General features: G+C 36.1%; 4 protein-coding genes across 7 annotated transcripts; all 4 read left to right on the top strand.

Moving 5' to 3' along the window:
• The first annotated feature begins 5871 nt into the window (after positions 1-5871).
• LOC123197167 lies at positions 5872-10960 on the top strand. 2 transcript variants are annotated; one of them, XM_044611332.1, is made up of 9 exons: positions 5872-6731; positions 6893-7103; positions 7228-7305; positions 7381-7744; positions 7859-7971; positions 8178-8342; positions 8483-8622; positions 10449-10541; positions 10627-10960. In XM_044611332.1, the coding sequence occupies exons 1-9, from the start codon at positions 6616-6618 to the stop codon at positions 10778-10780; spliced, it is 1434 nt and encodes a 477-aa protein (XP_044467267.1). In that variant the 5' UTR covers positions 5872-6615; the 3' UTR covers positions 10781-10960. The 2 variants fall into 2 exon arrangements, with proteins under 2 accessions (XP_044467267.1, XP_044467268.1); XM_044611333.1 differs by lacking the exon at positions 6893-7103 and having other exon boundaries at positions 5879-6731.
• Positions 10961-11250: 290 nt separating this feature from the next.
• On the top strand, positions 11251-17570 carry LOC123197165 (protein root UVB sensitive 1, chloroplastic). Of its 3 annotated transcripts, XM_044611329.1 has the most exons (7): positions 11568-12466; positions 12617-12892; positions 13366-13422; positions 13612-13810; positions 14667-14782; positions 16005-16181; positions 16879-17570. In XM_044611329.1, the coding sequence occupies exons 1-7, from the start codon at positions 11804-11806 to the stop codon at positions 17161-17163; spliced, it is 1773 nt and encodes a 590-aa protein (XP_044467264.1). In that variant the 5' UTR covers positions 11568-11803; the 3' UTR covers positions 17164-17570. The 3 variants fall into 3 exon arrangements, with proteins under 3 accessions (XP_044467266.1, XP_044467265.1, XP_044467264.1); XM_044611331.1 differs by lacking the exon at positions 16005-16181 and having other exon boundaries at positions 11251-12466; XM_044611330.1 differs by lacking the exon at positions 13366-13422 and having other exon boundaries at positions 11563-12466.
• Positions 17571-17902: 332 nt separating this feature from the next.
• On the top strand, positions 17903-20067 carry LOC123197170 (bifunctional peptidase and (3S)-lysyl hydroxylase JMJD7). Its single transcript, XM_044611336.1, has 4 exons — positions 17903-18632; positions 18784-18959; positions 19535-19605; positions 19698-20067. Exons 1-4 carry the CDS (start codon positions 17973-17975, stop codon positions 19796-19798), a joined length of 1008 nt encoding a protein of 335 aa, XP_044467271.1. The 5' UTR covers positions 17903-17972; the 3' UTR covers positions 19799-20067.
• Positions 20068-20171: 104 nt separating this feature from the next.
• LOC123197168 (pentatricopeptide repeat-containing protein At1g31790) lies at positions 20172-22173 on the top strand. Its single transcript, XM_044611334.1, has one exon. The coding sequence runs from the start codon at positions 20435-20437 to the stop codon at positions 21683-21685; it is 1251 nt and encodes a 416-aa protein (XP_044467269.1). The 5' UTR covers positions 20172-20434; the 3' UTR covers positions 21686-22173.
• Positions 22174-22477: the final 304 nt, after the last annotated feature.

Genomic DNA, 22477 nt, shown 5'->3' with positions numbered 1-22477 from the left:
GAAAAGTGTGAGGTCTCGGACTACTAAAACTGTTCGGATTTTATTTGCGACTTTTTCTGTTGTATAGTCTATAATCCTGAATGTAAAGTTTGTCTTGATATATCTATTTTTGACCAAAAATATTATTTGTTGAATGCATCATTCTCAATAGTTCAAAATTCTTGTTGGCCGATGTGCACTTATTTTGGTTTGTGTATGTTAGGATTTAGACACTTGTCTTCATTTCTTAGGCTAGGTTTTTTTTATAAAAAGGGTACTCTGGTTTCAAATGGAAAAGGAAAAATATTATTAGGGTAGGCCACCTTTGGTGATTGTGAGAGGTCATCGGCGCCTCAAATGACCGAAAAATGTGAGGTTGCTGGACTCCTCAAATTGTCTAGATTTTTATTTGTAGCACTTCCTATTAATGAAATCTATGAAATAGTTTACATTTTAGTTTGTTCGTGGCTTGGCCACCTTTGCTTGATTGTTAGAGGTCTTCGGCACCTCAAACGGCCCAAAATTGTAAGGTCCCGGACTCCTTAAACTGTCCGGATTTTATTTGTGGCATTTTCTGTTGTACAGAAAATGATCCTAAATATAAAGTCTGTTTTAGTGATATATCTATTTCTGAAGAAGAGTATTATTTGTTGAATGCATCATTCTCAGTGGCTCAAAACTTTTGTTTGCCAGTGTGCACTTATTTTGGCTTGACTATATTAAGATTAGGATGCTCGTTCTCATTCCATCAGCTAGGTTTTATTATTAGGGTTTTGCTGTTACAACCACCTTTGGCTAATTGTGAGAGGTCTTCGGCGCCTCGAACGGCCAAAAAATGTGAGGTCTCGGACTCCTTAAATTGTTCGGATTTTATTTGTAGTTCTTCTTATTAGCTAAACCTATGAAATAGTTTACATTTTAGTTTGTTTGTGGGTGGGCCACCTTTGGCTGATTGTGATAAGCCTTCGACGCATTGAACGGCTGAAAAATGTGAGGTCTCTGGCTCCTCAAACTGTCTGGATTTGTGATAAATTATGGCATGTGTAGATTGTTGTTTTAATTAATACTAGCCTTGAAAGGCTTTCTCCTTTGCACATATGTTATCTGATTTTGTCAAATTCTGTTCAACTGATTGTGAATAAATTGTACTTCACCTTTTTGTTTAATAAGGTTTGAAAGCTTTTGTGTGTTCAATTTACTGCAGAAAAATATCATTTCATCTCGTTGTCATTATTAAAGTTTTAATGATATACTTCTTTTTAGGATGTCTTTTTCTCTTGGGGTAACATCGTTCAGCTTCTATCATAGTCCACACGTTGCCGGAAGGGAAAGGAACTCACTGTAAAGCTGTTTTTTCTATTATCAATTCTCTTGTTCGAGCCTTGCAGTTTGCAGAAAGCAGAGCTAAACCTACTGTGGGATTTGAGTGTGATCATGTGTGCATTTTCTTAGCACTTGTTAATTTTACAAGTTCTATGGTGTTATAAGGAATTCAGTTGCCAGTTTTTGTTTTTTGTTCAGGTAGATTTTTGAACTGTTACTTTGATTTCAGGTTGCTGTGGTTGATATGAGTTTCTTATCTAGAATATTCGACAATAATGGCGCGTCTGCCTATAAGCTCACGTATCGTTCTAATGATTTGGTCAGAACTTGGCGGTAAACACAGCTTTGTGAAAAGCCCAAATCATTCCTGTCCATTGAACTTGGAGAAAGAAGCAGCTACAATTTCTATGTACATAATAGGTATGTGCAATTTTCATCTGGGAAATTGTTGGTAGCCCCGTGGTGGCGACAGTACTGGTAGGGGGAGGTGTGTAGGTGATACCGACGGTAGGAAGCGAAGAGTTTCCATGGAAAAGAGAGAGGTGGAAAACGAAAGCGAAAGTGAAGACAAAAAAAAGGTAGTTTGGAAAGATAGTCATGTTTACATAATCTTTTCTTCTCTTCTCTCTTTCTTTTTTTTTTTTAGGCGTCTATCCTAAAATCCTCACTTTCAATCCTCATGCAAATCAAAAGAAAACCTATACAGCATAATCATACACGGGATATTAATTAAAATACGTAGTCGCATTCCCGCCTAAACCTTTTCTGGCAACAATTTTTACATTTTACCTTTTTAAGCAAACCGTTGTTTTCATTCCAGAAATACCCTTCGTCTAATTTCTCACTTTACCGTAGCATTTTCTCGATTATTTGCTTTCCTTTTACGAAAAGCATTAAGATTAAACTACCGTAATATTTATAAATTAAAAAACAGATTAATATTTTATAAAATAATTTATTCTTATATATAAAAAATATTACGTTTTTCTCTAAATTATCTATAATGAATAAAATTTATAAATTAAAAAATAGATTAATATTTTATAAAATAACTGATTGTTATATATCGAAAATGTTAAGTTCTTTTCTAAATTATCTGTAATGAATAAAATTTATAAATTGAAAAACATATTAATTTTTATAAAATAATTGATTTTTTTATATAGAAAACAATGCATATATCAAAAATGGTATGTTTTCCTTGAAACGGTGTGTTTTCTTGTGGAAAGGGGTGTGGGTGCGGGAATATGGAAACGGGTGCAGGAATTTCGGAAAAGGTGCGTGGACAGTGCAGTAATTGCGGAAAGGGTGCGACAATTTCTGAAAGAGTGCGACAATTGCGGAAAAGGTGCGACAGCTTCTAAAAGGGTGCGACAGTTTCTGAAAGGGTGCGACAGTTTCTGAAAGGTGCGGCAATTGCGAAAAAGGTGCGGCAGCTTCTGTAAGGGTGTGAAAAAAGGGTGCGACATTTGCTGAAAGGGTGTGTGGAACTGTGCGGCAACTCACTATATGGAATATATATTAATATAATATTATATTATTATATATTAATATAATATAATATATTATATAATATAACAAAGGGTGCGGAAATCTTGTAAAAGGGTGCGGGAATTTGGTTAAGGGTGTGGGACTTTGGTAAGGGGTGCGTGTGCGTGCGAGCGGGCGTGCGCGCGCTGAGTGCGGGTGCGGGTGCGCGCTGGTGCGTGGGTGCGGCACGCGCTGGTGCGTCCGTGCGTGCGGGCGCGCACACGCGCTTGTGCGTGCAGGCGCACGCGCGCTAGTGCGTGCTTGTGGGCGCCCCCGCACCCACATGCACGCAGCACCAGCGAGCCCGCCTCCACACAGCACCGCACCCACGCACCAGCGCGCGTGCGCGCACCCACACCCGCACCCCTTACAAGATTTTCGCACCCTTTGTTATATTATATAAATATTATATATTAATATATAATATATTAATATATATTTCACGTAGTGAGTTGCCGCACAGTTCCACGCACCCTTTCAGAAATTGTCGCACCCTTTCAAAAATTATCGTACCCTTTTACGCACCCGCCACGCTTGTCGCACCCTTTCAGAAGCTTCTGCACCCTTTTAGAAGTTGTCACACCCTTTTCGCAATTGTGGCACTCTTTCAGAAACTGTCGCACCCTTTAAGAAACTGTCGCACCCTTTCAGAAGCTGCCGCACCCTTTCTGCACGCTTACAGAAGTTGCTGCACCCTTACAGAAACTGTCGCATCCTTTCAGAAACTGTCGCACCTTTTCCGTAATTGTCGCACCTTTCAAAAACTGTTGCACCCTTTCAGAAGCTGTCGCACCCTTTCCGCAATTGCCGCACCCTTTCAAAAATTGCCACACCCTTTCAACAATTCCCACACCCTTTCAGAAACTGCCGCACCCTTTCCGCAATTGCCACACCCTTTCAGAAGCTGCCGCACCGTCCACACACCCTTTCCGAAATTTTCGCACCCGTTTTCATATTCCCACACCCACACCCCTTTCCACAAGAAAACGCACCGTTTCAAGGAAAACATACCGTTTTCGATATATGCATTTTTTTTCTATATAAGAGAATCAATTATTTTATAAAAATTAATATGTTTTTCAATTTATAAATTTTATTCATTACAAATAATTTAGAAAAGAACTTAACATTTTCGATATATAACAATCAATTATTTTATAAAATATTAATCTATTTTTTAATTTATAAATTTTATTCATTACAGATAATTTAGAGAAAAACGTAATATTTTTTATATATAACAATAAATTATTTTATAAAATATTAATCTGTTTTTTAATTTATAAATATTACGGTAGTTTAATCTTAATGCTTTTCGTGAAAGGAAAGCAAATAATCGGGGAAATACTACGGTAAAATGAAAAATTAGACGAAGGGTATTTTTGGAATGAAAACAACAATTTAAAAAGGTAAAATCTAAAAATTGTTGCCGAAAAAGGTTTAGACGGGAATGCGGCTGCCTATTTTAATTAATATCCCGTCATACACATACATACAACAATCATAATCATAGAAAATTATGGCAATAAGACATATAGACAGCGCACGTTTTTTTTTTCTAGAAACAATTTACTGTTTTTTTTTTTTTCTTTCTTTGCATGTCTAACCACCAAATCACACTCCATCAATTCATACAACGATTATTTCAACAATTATATTGCAACCTATCATCACTGCTTAATTAATTCCAAATTCACGTATGCATTCATATACTTAATCTTCTTATATATACACACACACAAAGCAAATATCAATTGCTTTCACAGAAGATAGATGCAGTAGGGAAGGATGGTTCAAAAGCCTACCTCTCCTCCGATGATAATGTCCATCTTTGCGTGGTAATAGTCTCCTCGATGACCTCTTTCTCTAACCGATGAATGGAAAATTCTTCTTTCTCTTTAGCTGCGTAATGTAACACTTATGTGGTTAGATATGTGTAATGGCAAAAAAGATTACTATATTGTATAAGGGGAAAAAAAATAGTTGATTTAATTAATATCCCTTAAGTACGTCTACCAAAATATATTTAATTATTTCTCTGTTTAATGTGTTCATTCAAGTCCAAATTTAACGTTTTTGATTTATGGTACTTCAAGGTGAAATATTCTCTAAAAACTGAACAACAACCCAAAAAAAATAATTCAGTATAGGGAATTTTCAAGATGCTCATTTGAAAGCTTGTAGCAATCGGATTGTCCTTAATTATAATGCGAGTGAGCTAGAAGCAAAGGTTCAATGGTGAGAGCTTATATAATCTGTGTCATCAGGCTTAACTTTACACAAGGCCGTGTTGAAAAATAAGGTAATTTTATATATACATTTAGTAAACCATAATGAGAAGATGTTTAAATTAACATATGAATAAGAAAAAAGTGGCTTCCTTATAAATATGGTCGGTAATCTGTAAACTATTGTTAATTCCATCTATGGATTGCAAATCTTAGGAAAGGAAACATGGGAAAATTTGAGAAATTAACCAGATCTTAAGGTTTAAAATAGGAAAAAAGATTAATATATTATTCATTGTTATGTTTAATTACTATGCAATGACAATTTTTTTGGTTATATTTTATTACTTTGAGGTTTTATGTAAAATAATTTAAATAATTATTATTTTCATAAAATTAGTCAATATTTTTTTATTAGAATAAATTTAAAATCCATTAAAAATAAGAGGTTTTTGGCTGACTGTTAGTAAATGACATTATGAATGATGATGGCTGATGATGAGAGATGTTATCCAGTAGAATACAAAAAGCAAAAGAGTAGAAAATCAGTCAATAATGCAAATGGATGTTGTTTTATTTTAATATTTAGAAAATTGACGTGACAATGATCCGATCAGATCCGATCCCATCCTATCCAGGTACTGTGGCAGGGGATAGTTGGGGTCCGAATTTGAAATGATCCAAAATATAGGGGGGAGATTCATCACCTCAGGTGGGCCTTCCATTACCAGACTAATCAATCAAATTACAGCCATTTCATCATCATCCACGGGACATTATCCATCCCCTTTCTTCCTCTTTCTTGATATATCTTTTCATCAAATTTTTCACTTTTAATTCAACCTGAATAACTGAATGCTTAAATTTGGTAGCATCCCATTTCTTTCCTTTTAAGCGTTAGTTAGAAATTAGTTCAGACACCAGCACAGCTGCACAGCATGGTGTAATAAATTGATTAATAATGAAAAAGAAAAAAAACACAATCCCATAAAGTACAAAGAAAAGGATAAGAGTTAAAAATGACTTCATAAAAAAACAAGTATATATAAATAATGAGGAAGTGGGATTGATAGTGGATTCCAAATTGGAAACCTATTACCATCTAATCTACTTTGCCTCAATCTTCTACATTACAGTACACAAAACCAGGGTTGTTGTCAAATCAGGTGGAGAAGGAGAGGAGCCATTACCTATTACAAACTCCTTTATTTTTATATGTAATCGGTTTATTCTGTGGGTGTATTGGGTTATGAATTTTATTATGGAATTTGGGAATTCTTGTTTCTCCCTTGATAGCTCTTCTTATTCTTGCTGTTACAATTTTCATTTTTGTTCAAGATCAAGATCATCATCGTTTATCTTGTGTTGTGGAACTACCTTCTCAAAGCCCAATATTATTCTGGAAAATTTCATGTTCAAACCATCCTCTTATTGCAATATCATGAACGTTGCGTCTTCTTTTGCTTTCTTTATTGCAGAAGACGCCTGATCATTCATCAATATCTTTTTTTTTTTTCTTTTTGTAAATCAATTCTCATTTTCTTTTCTTTTTCTTATGTGTACATTATTTCCCCTCGCCAAGATTAACATTAGTATTAGTTTCCCGGCAGCCACGTCAGCGACTATGGCAATCTACTGCGGTTTCTATGATCATCAGTTCATCTCCAACAGGTACAATTTATTAATTAACTGATTAATTCAATAAATGCTATGATGAGTAGGTATTTCATATGTTTAGATTTTGTAAAATGTAATTTAGTATATAATTAGAAATGGAAGAAGGATTTGTGGTAGACAACCCCCAATATCCATTTATTCTTTACGATCATCAGGTATGATCATGATCAACGTCCTTGTTGTTGGAATAACAAGAACAACAAATCGAAACCAACGGTGATGATGATGAGGAGGAGGAGGTCGAGGAGTAGGAGTAGGGCACATTTCCCTCCGTTTTCGACTACTTCAGCTTCACCGGCTTCTGCTTACCCTCTCTTTAGCAATCAGCTAACCAATGACTCGTCCCCTCACCATATTTACCAGGAGGTCGATTTGATTTGTAACCAAAATGATATTGTGGATATGCAACAATTATCAACAGTTACTAGTTTTAATTTCACTATGGTTTCTTCATACATCTCATTTATTGTGCTACTACAACAATTATCAGGCTCTTAAGACTGCAAGACAAAAGTTCACTCAAGAAATCTCCTTTCAATCTAAGGACAAAGACATCTCTCTCGCAAAGGTGTATATTTGTCACATCAATGTATATATTTCTTTTGTTTCGAGATTCTATTTCTTATATTATATCATATTGCAGGCTTTGCTCTACATTGCTGCTGAAGATGAGGCCTTTATAGCTTACAATCAAGAAATGGATGCTCGTTCAATGATGAATGAGAGGAAAAATGTGTCGGTCCCAGCTGATTCCAAGGACTGGAAACACGTGGACCAGATGCCTTTGGCTGGAAAGAGTATATCTGAGTGGATAAGTGTGTTGGATACTATTGCCAAGGAAGTCGAAGCAGAACTAGTTTATAGAGACATTGGTTGCCATTTGGTTGCTGTTCTGGAAGCAGTGAATGTAGTTCTTTTTGAGTTTAGAGGCTTCAAAAGGTCACCTATTCTTGTTGATTCAAAGTACTCGTACCTACACTCTGTACTAAGCTCTGGACGTGGCAGTGGTATAGTGCTTATTTTTTAAATCAATAGCGGTTTGCTTTAATGCATTTTTGCCATCTTCCCTTTATTTCTCTGTATAGATCAGATTGCTGATGATATAATTTCCTTGCTGACAGCAATTTTGCTTAGCATAATCTACATTGAAGTTTGTCGACGACTTGGCCTGACTATTGTGGGATCTCGAGTTGGGGAAGATTTTTTGATATGGCCTCAAACAGGGTACCCAGAGGTGCTTTAATCTTGCAAGATTTGATTGTGCAGACTTGCCAATGCCTATTTTTTATATTGCAATGTTGATGTCTTTTCTTGTTTGTGTTATATACCCAGTTGGAAAGCCAACGTTTTCCTGTAGAGCCTGAAGTTTTATCTTTTATTCTATTTGCTATAAGGTGGCTTGGATTTGGACTCATTCAATTTAACCTTTTCTGTCTCTAGGAGCTGTTCAAAGTAATTTCAGGACACAGCTTGTTTGCAATTGTCAATGGAAAATGCGTGGAGGACCCTAGATCAATGGCATCAGATTTAACTGGTAATTCACTTTTAGGGCTTGAAATAGCTACGAAGCGAGACATTATTGGAATTGCTCTTGCCAATATGATTGTAAGTTCTAATCCAGCCGATATAATATATAATTCTTTTAATTGACACATGATTTGGTTACTCTTATCAATTGTATTTGTGCCCTAGTATGATTTTTGAATTTGACACCAATAATCTGAAGGAAAAGTAATGAACTGCAGAGGCTTCATTGGAAACGTTCTTCTAGATCGAGCCATGGCTTGATGCTGACTTCTCCACTTAGGCATGTTCATGATGCTAATGACAAACTTAACAAGATCAATAACTCAAATTTTCCTCTGCTGCGGCCTCAGGATCTCAGGTAAATCTCTGAAGCATTTTCGGGTATTAGTTGCCTTTTTCTAGGTTGTTCCACAACTGTGCTGGCTCGAATTTGTAAAGTCCATGCTTTTTATGCTGTTTACCTATGCCAAATTGACATGAGAATTGTTGTGACCGATGAAGATTAGTCCATGATATTGGTCTAGTAAGTTCAGTACTAGAGAAAATGGCCATTGTGCATAAAGTGTCATGTTTAAAGTTTTAACATTCAGCTTATGAATGCTGAGGTTTTAAAATTAAAGTGTGTCAACTCTTTATCTGTTCTTCTGTAACAATTTACTGTTTCAAACTTCTTTTTAAAAGAACCAATTTTCACATATGAAGCTGAAGATTGAAGTTTTCTCTTATTTTGAATGACACTGGAATACGTAATGTTTAAATTCTGGTTATGCTGTCACATGAGAGAATCTTTGGCACTATTAAAATGCTGCAGCTTGATGTCATCATTAATAAATCTGTTTTCATATTGTTCAAGCCTCTCTGTGAGCTATAATCTAGCATACAAACTTATTGTTTGATAATAATTTGCAAACCCTCTTTCAATGTTTGGTCATTTTGTAACGATTTGCACACACCTTGCAGTTTGCCCTTATGGAGAGACATTAGCATATAATGTTTAAATAATTTTCATTTTGTGGACCAATGAAATTGAAAGTAGGTTGTCCTTTGTGAGTAGTCAGATATTTGATATAGATCAGTGTTGAAACTGCAGAAAAACAAAGCGGGCACATGCTTCTCACAACTTTTTATTATTTTTAAAATTTCCTGATATTTTAGCACTGTATTGGATATGTACCCCCCTGTATTTATTACTTTGTTAGTTTTTCCTATTATTTTTCTGATATATCTCATAAATTCTTATATGTAACCTATTTCCATTACTAGGATGATCAGTAAATTTATCTAATTTTTTTTTAAAATTAAAATTACTTCCAGCAGAAAATGTATTCAGCTGCTTCTTATGAAGTGTTTGCCCTAATATAAATTTATGGTTTATCGGTCTGCCATTGATATAGATGCTCGATTATTTTTACTATCTGGTGCTAAGTGAATTTCTTCTTAAAATGAGGAACCTATATACATTGTTATTGAATATTACTGGGGTCAACATGATTCTCTTGGAATCACTATATCGTTGACATTTTCTCCGTTTCTGAGTGTCTTTCTAAAGAAAGAAGGATTTTAATTGCATAACAGACTATTGATGTTTAATTTTTCGCATCATTGCAGACTTGTGTGCTTATTGGCAAATGTTATGTGTGTTGTAAAGTTTGCTATGTGATATGCATTTGTTGTCTGTTTAGAAATCAGTGATTATTTCTGGGTTAAAAAAGAAAAATATATATATTCCCTATGACTGCAATGATGATGACCCTAATTCATACACTATATTTAAGAAGCATAAAGCTATGTCGAATATGGAATAGATTGGAAGGGAGGCACCTCCTCAAAATCAGTTGATCTGATATGAAAGATGAGTTCTCACTGCAATGTAAATCAATAAGCTCTATAAAACCTGTTTAGCTTAAGCAAGATTTAATACTAATTCTCTGAAAAGTTGCCTTTTAAAATTAATTTGTTAGAATCTATTGAAAAGAAAACTTTGGGATAAGCTATAGTTTGCTCTTCTAATATTTGATGGCACAATATGGAGTACAGATACTGCAATAAGCCTTGTAAAGATGAAACAGTCAATTCTACTGAGGTTAATTTGGCAACTAATGATTATGTGCAGGACTCCAGTTTTTATAATATCTAAAAGACCTATTTTATTTATAGAAAGTTTAACAGAATGTTCTTTTGCAGGCTTGCTATCATGGCTTCAGAAAGATTGTTGATTCTGCAGCCACATAATTGGGCTTTGAGGAGAGACCATGGCATGATGTTGTATTATAATAGGTTTGAATTCTGGAATTTTTACTTGTTTGCGTAGGTTTGAGTTCATTAGGTTGATTGAAAAATAAAGTATGATGGTAAATGGCAGGGAGTATGGAGAGGCAGTGCAAGAGCTTAGCATTTGCATGGCATTTGCCCCAGAAGAAGAAGCAGAAGTTCTAGAACCATTTGTTGAGAAATTGCATTTGTTGCGCCTTGAATCATCATGGAAGTCTTTGGCAAGCCAGTTGACAGTTCCATGACTTCATTTGTAGATAATTCGTTTTCTCTCTCTCTCTCTCTGTAGAATGGATAAAACTCATGTTGTTTTGACTTCTAACCGACTTTCGATTATGCTCTTCACATCAACCTCTTTGAGTTGCTGTTTTCTTAAGCAGAAGCTCGGGTTTTATAATGAGAAAGACATTTCCACCTTTTAGCTACTTCAAAATCCACTTTGAACTAGGGTGACTAATGCCTTTATTTCCATCTAGATCTTCACATCAATTTAACCACATATAAATATGCCAATATTTGCAAATAGATACTTTTGTTCTGTCATGTTATTCTGGCAGATAGTCATTTCTGCAAATGGCTCAAACAAATTGAGCTACCACAAGAGTAGTCTTTGCTTGAGATCGATTTGAGCCATTCAACTTGATCAAGTCATGTGAAAGTTGTTGATAAATTCATTTACTTTGATAAACTATTACCAACTTTAGTGAGTTGAACTCCAATTTGAACTGATTTGAATTTATCTATAAACTCTGGTTTCTTGCCTGTGATGAGGCCAATCCAAACACTCATGGTCTTGTCTATGGTTGTGGGAGACCAAATTTGGGCTTTCTTGTGTGCAAGAGGCTGTATCTGGGACAGTACAGCATCGATGGTTAATCGAAGAAAAGAAAAAGTTACTGAAAATGAAACAAAAAGCTTTTAAAGAAGAAAAAACTTTTCGGCTTACAAAAATTCCTGGGAGGGTAAAGACACCCTTCTCAAAAAATGAAATACCAAAAAACCCCTAAGTTAGGATTCATTTATCCCAAACCTCAGGGCGGCATGTAGAATTGTAATAATATGTGGGTATTCAAAAGAATATCCCCTAGTTTTTCAATTGGTCGTTTCCACTTGTGGCTGGTTCAACAAACTTAATTATACCTTATTAGTTGCGCAGTCGAGTGATGTTCAGCACTGAGTCAAAAGAAAAGGCACTGGAGCCGTTCGGCTGTGGTTTTTGACGTGTTTTCTTGTGGAGAGTAGAGAGCATGGTGGTGACATAGAAGAAAATGGGTTGCGCTAGCAGGCCCTTGTTCCTTTCTGGAACTTTGGTTTCCACCCCAATAGTATCACTCACTAACAGAACCTCACCAACCATACCTCTCCTGCTTCCTTCACACCCTAAACATCGTACCATCAACTCCTTACCGTTTAACAAGTTTCATTTTCATCCCCGCTTAACCAATGACGGCATCGATTACGGCGGTTGGAACAACAACAATAACAATAACAACAATAACAGTAATAATAATAGTAATTCTTGGTGGTGGTGGCACGATGGAGATGATTCTTCGGAATCTTTTTATCAATTTCTCTTCTTCATATCTTCCCTTTTGTGCTGTTTCTGTCACTTCCAATTGGCTACTGCACTAGCAAGAACTCAAGATGAAGACAACGACGCTGTTTGGGAAGTCAAGGGAAGCAAGTGGACAAGAGTCATCCCTGATTTTTCAAAAGATGCATTCGTTGTTACAAATGAAACTGCAAGTGAAGCTTCATTATCACCTATGTTATCTGTTGGAGATTTATGGTGTCGGTGCAGGGACCTCATGATGCAGCTGATGCTCCCCGAAGGTTTTCCTAATAGTGTTACCAGCGATTACTTGGACTACTCTCTTTGGCGAGGCGTACAAGGCGTTGCCAGCCAAATTAGTGGTGTTCTCGCCACTCAGGTCTTCTACTTAAATTAACAATCTATTGGAAACATTCCTAACACAGTTTATTAGTCTGTTTATGTGGCCGTGTTAGATTATTGTTTCCTTATGTGGTATGTGATTTATTTCCAATGTTGTTAATCTCCTAGGAAATTGTGTGTTTTGTAGGCGTTGCTTTATGCTGTTGGATTGGGGAAAGGGGCTATTCCAACGGCAGCTGCAATCAATTGGGTGCTCAAAGATGGAATTGGGTATCTTAGCAAAATCATGTTATCAAAATTTGGAAGGCATTTCGATGTTCATCCCAAAGGGTGGAGATTGTTTGCTGATCTTTTGGAAAATGCTGCTTTTGGATTGGAGATGCTAACTCCTGCTTTTCCACACTATTTTGTTATCATTGGTGCGGCTGCTGGAGCTGGTCGCTCTGCAGCTGCACTCATTCAGGTGAACCTTTTTTATGAGTACTTACAGGATTATGATCCATATGCTTTGTTTCAAAATTTTCAATCTTTATATACAAAGGGCAAATTTCCCTCCATAAAATTAAAAAAAAAATGCAGTTGAATTTGGAAAATAAAAATTGTAATGAGGTTGTTGATCATGTTTTAATTAATTAGTGAATTAAGTGCTTATACTTGGTTGGAGATTGTGATTAACCATTCTAGATGATATCTCTTTGTCTCCTTGCATTGATACTTTTAGACGAAATTGGATTATTTTTGTTAGACAAGCTTCATGTGGTGATGGATCATTTTCAGATATTTTGATGTCTAAAGTTGGTATTGTGTTCATTTTTTTCTGCTTTTCCAAACAATTTCAGAAACTGAGAATGTAATGATGCCCTAATTTTTTTCTTTCTCACATCAATCTGATATAGAATATACTGTTTTTGAAAGTTGGTATTCATCAATTCACAGGCTGCAACAAGGAGTTGTTTCTATGCTGGTTTTGCAGCGCAAAGAAATTTTGCTGAGGTGAAATGCATTTTCCTTGCTATTTATTCTAGTTTTTATTCCTCTGTAGAAAGCATTGAAGCCTCTTCTGTTAGTGAAAATGAATTTGCTTGCAACATGACATAATCATGTCTTTTTGTAATACTTGAATTTGTTAAAATACCCTGGTTTGCTGCTATATATTTTTCTGAAAGGAATTATTAATTTTAGGTAATTGCTAAGGGCGAAGCACAAGGAATGGTGAGCAAATCTATTGGTATTATCCTAGGTATCACACTGGCTAACCACATAGGCTCCTCTACGCCTCTTGCTCTCACTTCCTTTGGTGTTGTCACATGGATTCACATGTTCTGTAATCTAAAGTCATATCAGTCTATTGAACTAAGGACTTTAAATCCCTATCGTGCAAGTAATATATCTGCTCTTTCATTCCTTTTACTTTCCTTTATTCTCCCTCTTTTGTCAGAAGTGTTGTGGTGATATTATTGTTACTTTTACCCTTGAATTTAAAAATTAATTAGTTTGTACAGTTCATGAATTAGTCAAAAAGGCCTTGGCACCTAACATAGGTTTTGTAGATGCTTAAATGGTTTTCTATACGCAACACTAGTAAAATTATTTATTTGATATGTACTTGTATGAAGAAACAAATAGAGAAAGGAGCTGTATTGTGTTGGCAAGAAAGTTTATTGGCTCTTGGTTCCTTGACCTACGCGGAAACCTTCCCAAAGACTAGGCTGCCTAGCTTAGGCCTGTTCCTAGAGAATGCATTTTAAATACTTTAGCTATGGAAAAAGCATAAGTATTATGATTTTGCTTTTACTGGAGAAAGATATCTTGTATGCACTGTTCAGTAATTATCAATATGATTAGAAGTTATTTGAAGAAAGATGGCTGCCCACAAAACCAAAAGCCTTAATAATTTTCCTACTTTCCCCTTGGTAACCTAAATAATCTTTATATAATAAAGTCTAACCTATAATTGAAGGACAAGTGTCCCCCATATCCTAACAATTAGATTTCCATTTTATATACCGTTTCAACAGGTTTGGTGTTCAGTGGCCTCTTTGCAGGGAAATTTGCCTCTTTACAAAAATTGTAATGGTTGGTTTGCAGGGAAGTTGTAAGGAGGTTGTTGGTCATGTTTTAATTAGTGAGGTCAGTGATAACAAAATTGTGTGGAAAAGTATAAACCTGAAAGAGGTCAATGATAATAAAAATTGTAATGGTTGCTTTGATTTCAATTTTATATACCGTTTCAACAGGTTTGGTGTTCAGTGAATATCTCCTTAGTGGCCAAGCTCCTCCAGTCAAAGAAGTTAATGATGACGAACCACTTTTTCCAGCTTTACACTTCCTAAATATAAAGCCAGCAAAGAAAGTAAGTTACTTTTTGATTTTCTTCCTTCTGTTCTTAATATTTCTTTCTTGAAGAAAGGAGATTATACAAAGCAAGAAATTTTACCACCCATATGATTGGGAAGCCCATGTGCATCTATGCCATGGAAAAGCAATACTCTTGACCTGCTTCAAACACCTGATTTTGCATTCCAGATTACCTCACCTGTGAGGTCAAGGCCTAAGATATATTTTCTTAAAGTTATTCAGTTCTGCAGCTTAGTGTGCTTTCACAAATTTTTTTAGATTGGTAGCAAAAGAATTAGAAACAAAGTCTTGAGAAAGTCTTTTCCTTAGCAATAATGACATGGACTGATGCTTTTAAGGATCTTGAAAGGAAGGGGAGGAGGGAGGAAGAGATTGAGAGTGGTGTACATTGGAGGCTAGGGTTGGCAAAATCCCAGCCTCAAGGTGGATACAACATTCCCTGACCTGTGCCCTAGTCTGGAGAGTCCATGCTGGGCCAGCCTTTGCCCTTGGTTTTGGAGGATGATTTATGGACTCTTTTCAGATGAGGTGATGAATGAGTTGACATTGATGGGTTTTCAATTTTAAATCATTCCATTGTAACTATACAGCCGAGTCATATGAGGAATATCTTTCAATTACACCATAAAATGCATTTGAAAATAGACTATAAGTTGTATAAAGACTCCTCAGGAAGTATCAGTCTATAACAGGTGTAGTTATGTTGGATATATGAATAGCTTGCATAGTGGTAGTTCTAGCTTTGATATCATTGAAACCTGAATTGTAAGTCTCTGGTGGAATATCAGTGATGTCAGTGCTTCTTAGATATCTTTTGTGCAATAGCTGTACATTCTCTTTAAGGTCCTCACCTATAGCTCTATGCTATTTAAGAATATTTAAAAACATCAATTACTGCTTCCCAGTGCCCATTTATGAATTCAAGTCCTCAGCCTGGACTATTGGATTTGTCTTAAGGTGTGATTCGATGATTGAACCATTAATCTTAGTATTTATCTCAAACCTGTCCTGGAAGTTTGCATACCTCTTTAACTGCAACAGAATCTGTGCCATTACACTCAAATAGTGCACCATTAACATTAGCATTTTTCTTTTTGGGTGGCAGAAAATTATGAGTTTTACTTGTGAAACAAATTACAAGGTTACTAGGAAGATGTGGATATAGGTGCGTTTTTCTTTCTTTAATGAGATTCTTATTAGTGAGGTTCCCTTTTCAGTTACAGTCAGTGGCTCTATCTTCGGAAGCAAAGGATGCAGCTGCTGATATTGAGTGTCGACTGCATCTGGGATCAAATCTCAGTGGTGTAGTTAACAATAGGGAGGATGCCCTTGCATTGTTAAATTTATATAAAGATGAACACTATATTTTGACTGAGCATGATGGAAAATTCTGTGTAAGTAAACCACCTTCTTGGCTTCTCGCCAATGATTTAAGTTTCTATGGGTTTTCCTTTTTTTTTTTTTTTTTTTTTTGGTTCATGCCAATGACATTTTTCTGTATGTTGCTAACTTGCTATAAGTTCAATAAATGGTCTATGGATCCTTCATCAAAGTCAATAATGCTTGCTATCAGAACTTGGAAAAACTGATGCCTTATTGCAGGAAACTTCTGCAGTGTCATGTGAAATGATAGGTGTACCTGTATAATGGTCTGCATGTTGATAATTAAATGGGTAAATTACCTTATAAATAATTGTCCAGTTTGCAATGAACAATTTTCAGCCATTTTAAGTGTTCATGTTATGGCGTAGACATGAGGAGGTTTGACACCTTCTGAGCATGGTAAGCAAGCATAAAATCTGGGAACAGAATCTTAGCTTAATTATTATAATGTATCTATTTGCGACTATATTTCCTTTTAACTCTACTACTTTATGTAATTGAGAAAAAAAAATCTTAAAAAAAATTGAAGCCCAAGATCAAGAATGACTTTGACACTACCATTTATTTAGAAAGAATGAATTAAGAGGATCATGTGATCAGATATTTTCTTTCATTTCTGCATTTGAGTGGCATTAAACTGTTGATAAATGTGGAAGCTAATGTTCTGAAAACTTTTCCATTTCTAACAGAATTACTGGCTTTTATCAGGTTGTGCTTAAAGAAAGCTCCTCACCTCTAGACATGCTGAAGTCATTGTTCCAAGTCAATTATCTGTACTGGTTGGAGAGAAATGCTGGAATTGTAGCAAGAGGTGCCTCCACTGACTGCAGACAAGGTGGAAGGCTACAAATATCTCTAGAGTATGTGCAAAGGGAATTCAACCATGTCAAGAGTGACAGTGCAGCAGCAGGCTGGGTCACTGATGGACTTATAGCAAGGCCTTTACCTAATAGGTTTCGTCCTGGTTGTCTTGGGTCTTTGACTTCAAGTTAATAGTATGATTCAACATAAATTTAGTTTTCTTTTCTGCAATGAATTTCATGGCTTCCTATGAGCTGGCAAAAGGAAGAGAAAATGCCTTGGAGATGATGGGGGAACGCATTGATATTTTGACCATGATTTTGTTAAACTAGCCATTCCTTTTAAATGTTTTCATAGGCAGAAGAATTAAGTTTCAGAACTTTTGAGGTGCTTTCCATTCTTTATGATGGTCTGACCTTTATCAAAGATTAAAGTAGTCACTTGATTGGGAAGTGAGTTGCAAAACTGTTTCTTGCAAGAGTCTTTTCGTTTTAGGAAAGAAAATACAAAGGGTTGAACTTTGATCACCGTATTTGCTGTATTTACCCAATGATTATGAGCATTGGTTTTGAGTAAATTATATGTTTATTTCCCGCTGACATGGATGAAAAAAAATGTGGATTGTCAAAATTTAGCAAGCATCCAACCTGATAGGCTTGCTGGATGAAGAGGAAGTTATGCAGGCATGTTTGCACTGAGCAATATTGTTACCACAACTGTTGTCAGGTTAGAAGAATAGATTGAAAGATAATTGCGGACAAACATTTTTACAGAACCCGGAATTATTCTTTCTGGAATGATAATTAATTGTCCTACCATCAACTAATTATCATTCGGACCAAAATTAATTTTACTTTGGGGAAGCTATTGTAGAGATCTTTTTATTTTTTGTCAGAAATATAATAACTGAAAAAAAAAAAAATGGCTAGTAGAAGTAGAGCCAAGCATATTAATTACCCAAAGTAACACTAAAACTAAAACCTCACGATTCTCCATAGATAATGAAAGAGGTGAAGAGACTATGGGAGGAAGTGAGGGAGGTAAGCCTTGGAAACAATGGTGAAGTAGAACGCCTAAACTCTGCACCAACACCTCTCCAATTCCTTAGGGATTATGTCTCTCAAAACAAACCCTTTATTATAAAAAACCCCAACCTCCATTGGCCAGCTCTTTCTCTTTGGCCCCAACCCTCTTATCTCTCCGAAAAACTCTCTTCATCTCTCGTCTCTGTCCACCTAACGCCCAATGGCCGCGCTGACTCAATCGTCAACCACCTGGGTTCTTTATGTTTCGCTTCTGCGCACGTGGAGCCCATGCCATTTGATGAAGCCGTAAAACTTGTAGCGAATTCGAATTTGCAAGATTCTAAATTTGTGGCTTACTTACAACAGCAGAACGACTGCTTCAGGTCTGAGTACTCTGTTTTGGGCTCGGAATGTGATGAACATATTCCTTGGGCTACTGACGCTCTTGGATGTTATCCTGAGGCAGTTAATCTTTGGATTGGGAATCATTTGTCAGAGACCTCTTTTCATAAAGATCATTATGAGAATCTATATGTGGTTGTTTCCGGTAAAAAGCATTTTCTTTTACTTCCTCCTACTGATATCCATCGTATGTACATTCGTCAATATCCTGCTGCTAATTACTCCTATTCCCAGGTAAAATATGAGTTACTTGATATGGATATCGGAATTAATTAGATTATTTTTCAGTATATCTTAGGTTTTTAAAATTATTTTCATCCTAAGTTATACTGTGCTTGTTGATGATAGAGAACAACATGATACCTTGGATGTTATTTTATTGTAGGATGTGGGAGAGTTTACAGTAGAACTTGAGAGGCCGAGGAGATATGTGCCTTGGTGTAGTGTGAACCCATACCCTTCTCTGGAGATGAGAGAAAGTGAAATGGCTAAATTTCCCTTGTTTTTTGACGGGCCTAAGCCATTTGAGTGTACCGTCAATGCAGGAGAGATTCTTTACTTGTAAGAATTGTTTCCTTTTCTTTGTTCGTTTATTCTTCTTTATGAATGAAACATTCGTAGTTTATTGCACAACATTTCTACTTAGTTTTGTCTTCTGGGATGTAATTCTTTTCTTTTAGGAGAAGTAGCAATTGAGAGGTTTTAAGAGTAGTCAGAAAAAGAATTTTCAAACTAACTTTTAAGAATTGGCAATTTAGCAATTATTTCACATTAATTATGTTAAGAGGAAACCTGGTTTATATGGGCAAATAGAGATTTTGAATGTTAGGATGTTGAACTTCAGGCCCTCTAACATGGCAGGACGTTTACAGTGTCATTATCATGATCCCTATGCTTAAAGTTCATCATCATGCTGTTTATTTTAATGGGTTTACTAGATAAAATGATATTCACAATTAAGTGAATTAAATTTGAAAGCTGAAATTACATGTAATTTTCTTAGAGGACTATTAAATGGTCGAATTAGGGAAAAAGAGTATAGGTTTACATGTTTGAAGCATGAGTCTTGGGCTTAGATTAAACTATTTTGAGGAGCTGATGGTAGTTCTGAAGTCAATCTGATGGAATTAATGCAGGCCAAGTATGTGGTTTCACCATGTTAGACAGAGTGCAGATGAGAATGGACTAACTATTGCAGTAAACTATTGTAAGAGGGAGCCTCTTTCCTTTTTTATGTCCTTATTAGATTAAGCTTATGTTAGACATGAAGTCATTAAGTGTTTGTTGTATATGTGGCAGGGTACGACATGCAATTTGATATAAAATATGCATACTTCAATTTCCTGCAATCAATTCATTGCAAATCACCCCACGAGCCAACATTGCCAGAAACTGAATAAGGAGACTCAAGATCAGTTGCATCTGCACCAAATGAAGAGGAGGCTGATAAAATGAGTGACGCTGAATGAGCACAGATTTGGTAGCCTGGTCGATGAGGCATTGTGTTTTGTAGTACCCCATCTCTGTCCATTTGTTTCCCTCAAGGTGGCAGTTAAAATCATTTGTGATGAACTCTTCAAAATTTCTAAATCTATCATGAAATTGTTGTATCTCACGAAACAATTTGTTAGATAATATTTTTCCTATTTCATCCATTACACTTTATTAAGCAGTGTGATCATTGTCCCTTGATATTCTTTCGGGATTTTAATTTCCAAAAAATCGGGTGGATTATTTATGTTCAGCATGGGTTGCATTCTCTCCTATTATTTTGATGCGGTATTAGAGGTAAGAAATTGAATTGGATGTTGTTCTCTCTCATTTTTATCCTCAAACAACCAAAAATCCTTATAAAATCCACAAAATCATCCTGGAATCCCCACAAAATCATCAAGCAACCACTTATCACTGTAATCAATGAGTTGTATGGCAAACATTGAATACAGATAGTAGGGAAACTTTAGTTGTTTGTGACCTTTTGCTTATTTCAAAGAAAAACCCTTGAGAAACTGTGCTTCGTCGTGTCTAGACAAAAAATGAAACTGTTATCATTCCCCAGTTCCTACCCAAAACAACCACTTATAATTCCCCATTCATCTTCCACTTCCACCACCAAATTAGTTTACCCTTCATCTTCCCTCAACCTCTCATTAGAAATTCAACAGGCCCCATCCCTACGTACCCCCAACAAAAAACTTCTTCAACACAAAAGGTTGACAAGTCAAACTAAATACATTCCCAGGAGCACATCCACATCCACAACCACAGACATTATACGCATAATGGTTTCCCTTCGTCTTCCCATACCACCTGACATGTTTACTTCTCTTATTAGAGAATGCACCGTTAAAAAAGACTCCAACGGAGCTCTAGAATTGTACTCTTACATCATCAACAACACCACAAACTTAAAACCCACGCTTCTTTTGCTCAACCGTCTACTTCTATTGCATGCTTCCTGCGGCCAACTCTACGCCGCCCGTCAACTGTTCGATCAAATGTCTCTTCGAGATTTCAACTCTTGGGCTATCATGATTATTGCGTACATTGACATAGCTGATTACCAAGAGTCCATTGATCTCTTTGTACAAATGATGAAGCAGCAGCAAAAACAAGGGTTGGTATTCCCTTCATGGATTATAGTTTGCATTCTCAAGGCTTGTGTGTGCACCATGAATATGGGTTTGGGAAAGCAGGTGCATGCTTTGTTGTTTAAGTTAGGTACAAGTAACAACATTTCCTTGATGGGTTCGTTGATTAACTTTTATGGCCAATTTAGATGCTTAGAAGATGCCAATTTTGTCTTTAACCAACTTAGCCGTCACAATACCGTTGTTTGGACGGCTAAGATTGTTAACAACTGTAGGGAAGGACATTTCTATGATGTTTTTGATGATTTTAAGGAAATGGCAAGGGAAGGAGTTAAAAAGAATAGTTTCACCGTCTCTACTGTTCTTAAGGCATGTGCCAGGATGGATGATGATGGCAACTGTGGTCAACAGGTGCATGCTAATGCTATCAAACTTGGGCTTGACTGGGATGTTTATGTGCAGTGTGGATTAGTTGACATGTATGGAAAACAGGGTTTATTGAGTGATGCCGAAAGGATGTTTGCAATTATGGGTAATAAGGAAAACGTTGCTCCTTGGAATGCCATGCTTGTGGGCTATTTAAGGAATGGGTTCTGTGTTGAGGCTGTGAAGTTTATGTATCAGATGAAAGCAGCTGGAATTGAGGTCCAGGAATCGCTGATCAATGACGTGAGGATTGCTTGTGGTGAAATGTAAATAACTTTAACACATTTTTTTCCGTAACTCATACATGGACAGCTTGCCACAACTTCTTATCGTCCTATGCATAGAGCAGAAGCCCAGTTTAAGTAACAGGCTAGACCACAACTATAAATCATTTCCTTACTGCTTGTGAGAGACTGCTTTTGTGGGCACACTGACTTGACTATATGCCATTTGATTCCAGTAATGTTTCAGAACGCTATTAGTTACTAAGCTTGAAATCTTGAACGGCAACAATTCATTGTTGATGTGGGTTGTTCTACATGAGATTATTAGCCGGTTTACGGGACCATTACACAACCACTGCTGATATGTTGAACAGATAATGTACCTACCTTTGTTGAATTATTACATATTTGATGCTTGTAGAGTTCTATATTAAGGATATATGTAATATTTTGTGCACCGCACTGTCATGTAATATTTTTTTAAATATATTTTATGGTGTTTTTGGGTCACGCCTCCCAAACAAATGATTTAAAGGATTGTGTTTTGCTTTGGTAAAGTTGCCAGAGAAGAGATTGTGGCAAATGACAATTCACCCACTCTCTTATTTAACTCCACCGATTAAAACTCAAATGAGTGGACCAGTTGTGTATAATACAATTATTTTTGAACTAGAAGAAACGGTGTGGATTGTACCTGGAAAAAAAATATGAATTGGAATGTGAGAGTGAGCTGAGGAAGCAATAGGCGTGGTCAGGAGATTAACTTGGTAATCACATAGTCATTATTCCATATTGCAAGCTTATTTCAGCTGCCCAATAAGCAACCACAAAGCAGACA

The sequence above is a fragment of the Mangifera indica genome, chromosome 15 (genome assembly GCF_011075055.1).
Source record: "Mangifera indica cultivar Alphonso chromosome 15, CATAS_Mindica_2.1, whole genome shotgun sequence".
Lineage (NCBI taxonomy): Eukaryota > Viridiplantae > Streptophyta > Magnoliopsida > Sapindales > Anacardiaceae > Mangifera > Mangifera indica.
This window is presented reverse-complemented; position numbering and strand designations above follow the sequence as displayed.

Excerpts from the sequence above, each read along its gene's own strand:
- LOC123197168 (XM_044611334.1), top strand. The coding sequence starts at position 20,435 with ATGAAACTGTTATCATTCCCCAGTTCCTACCCAAAACAACCACTTATA.
- LOC123197165 (XM_044611329.1), top strand. The coding sequence starts at position 11,804 with ATGGGTTGCGCTAGCAGGCCCTTGTTCCTTTCTGGAACTTTGGTTTCC. Across the intron at positions 12,893-13,365 it reads CTGCAGCTGCACTCATTCAG|GCTGCAACAAGGAGTTGTTT; the intron begins GTGAACCTTTTT and ends ATCAATTCACAG. Across the intron at positions 14,783-16,004 it reads ATATAAAGCCAGCAAAGAAA|TTACAGTCAGTGGCTCTATC; the intron begins GTAAGTTACTTT and ends TTCCCTTTTCAG.
- LOC123197167 (XM_044611332.1), top strand. The coding sequence starts at position 6,616 with ATGTGTACATTATTTCCCCTCGCCAAGATTAACATTAGTATTAGTTTC. Across the intron at positions 6,732-6,892 it reads CATCAGTTCATCTCCAACAG|GTATGATCATGATCAACGTC; the intron begins GTACAATTTATT and ends TACGATCATCAG. Across the intron at positions 7,745-7,858 it reads AAGCTCTGGACGTGGCAGTG|CAATTTTGCTTAGCATAATC; the intron begins GTATAGTGCTTA and ends CCTTGCTGACAG.
- LOC123197170 (XM_044611336.1), top strand. The coding sequence starts at position 17,973 with ATGAAAGAGGTGAAGAGACTATGGGAGGAAGTGAGGGAGGTAAGCCTT. Across the intron at positions 18,633-18,783 it reads CTAATTACTCCTATTCCCAG|GATGTGGGAGAGTTTACAGT; the intron begins GTAAAATATGAG and ends ATTTTATTGTAG. Across the intron at positions 19,606-19,697 it reads AACTATTGCAGTAAACTATT|GGTACGACATGCAATTTGAT; the intron begins GTAAGAGGGAGC and ends TATATGTGGCAG.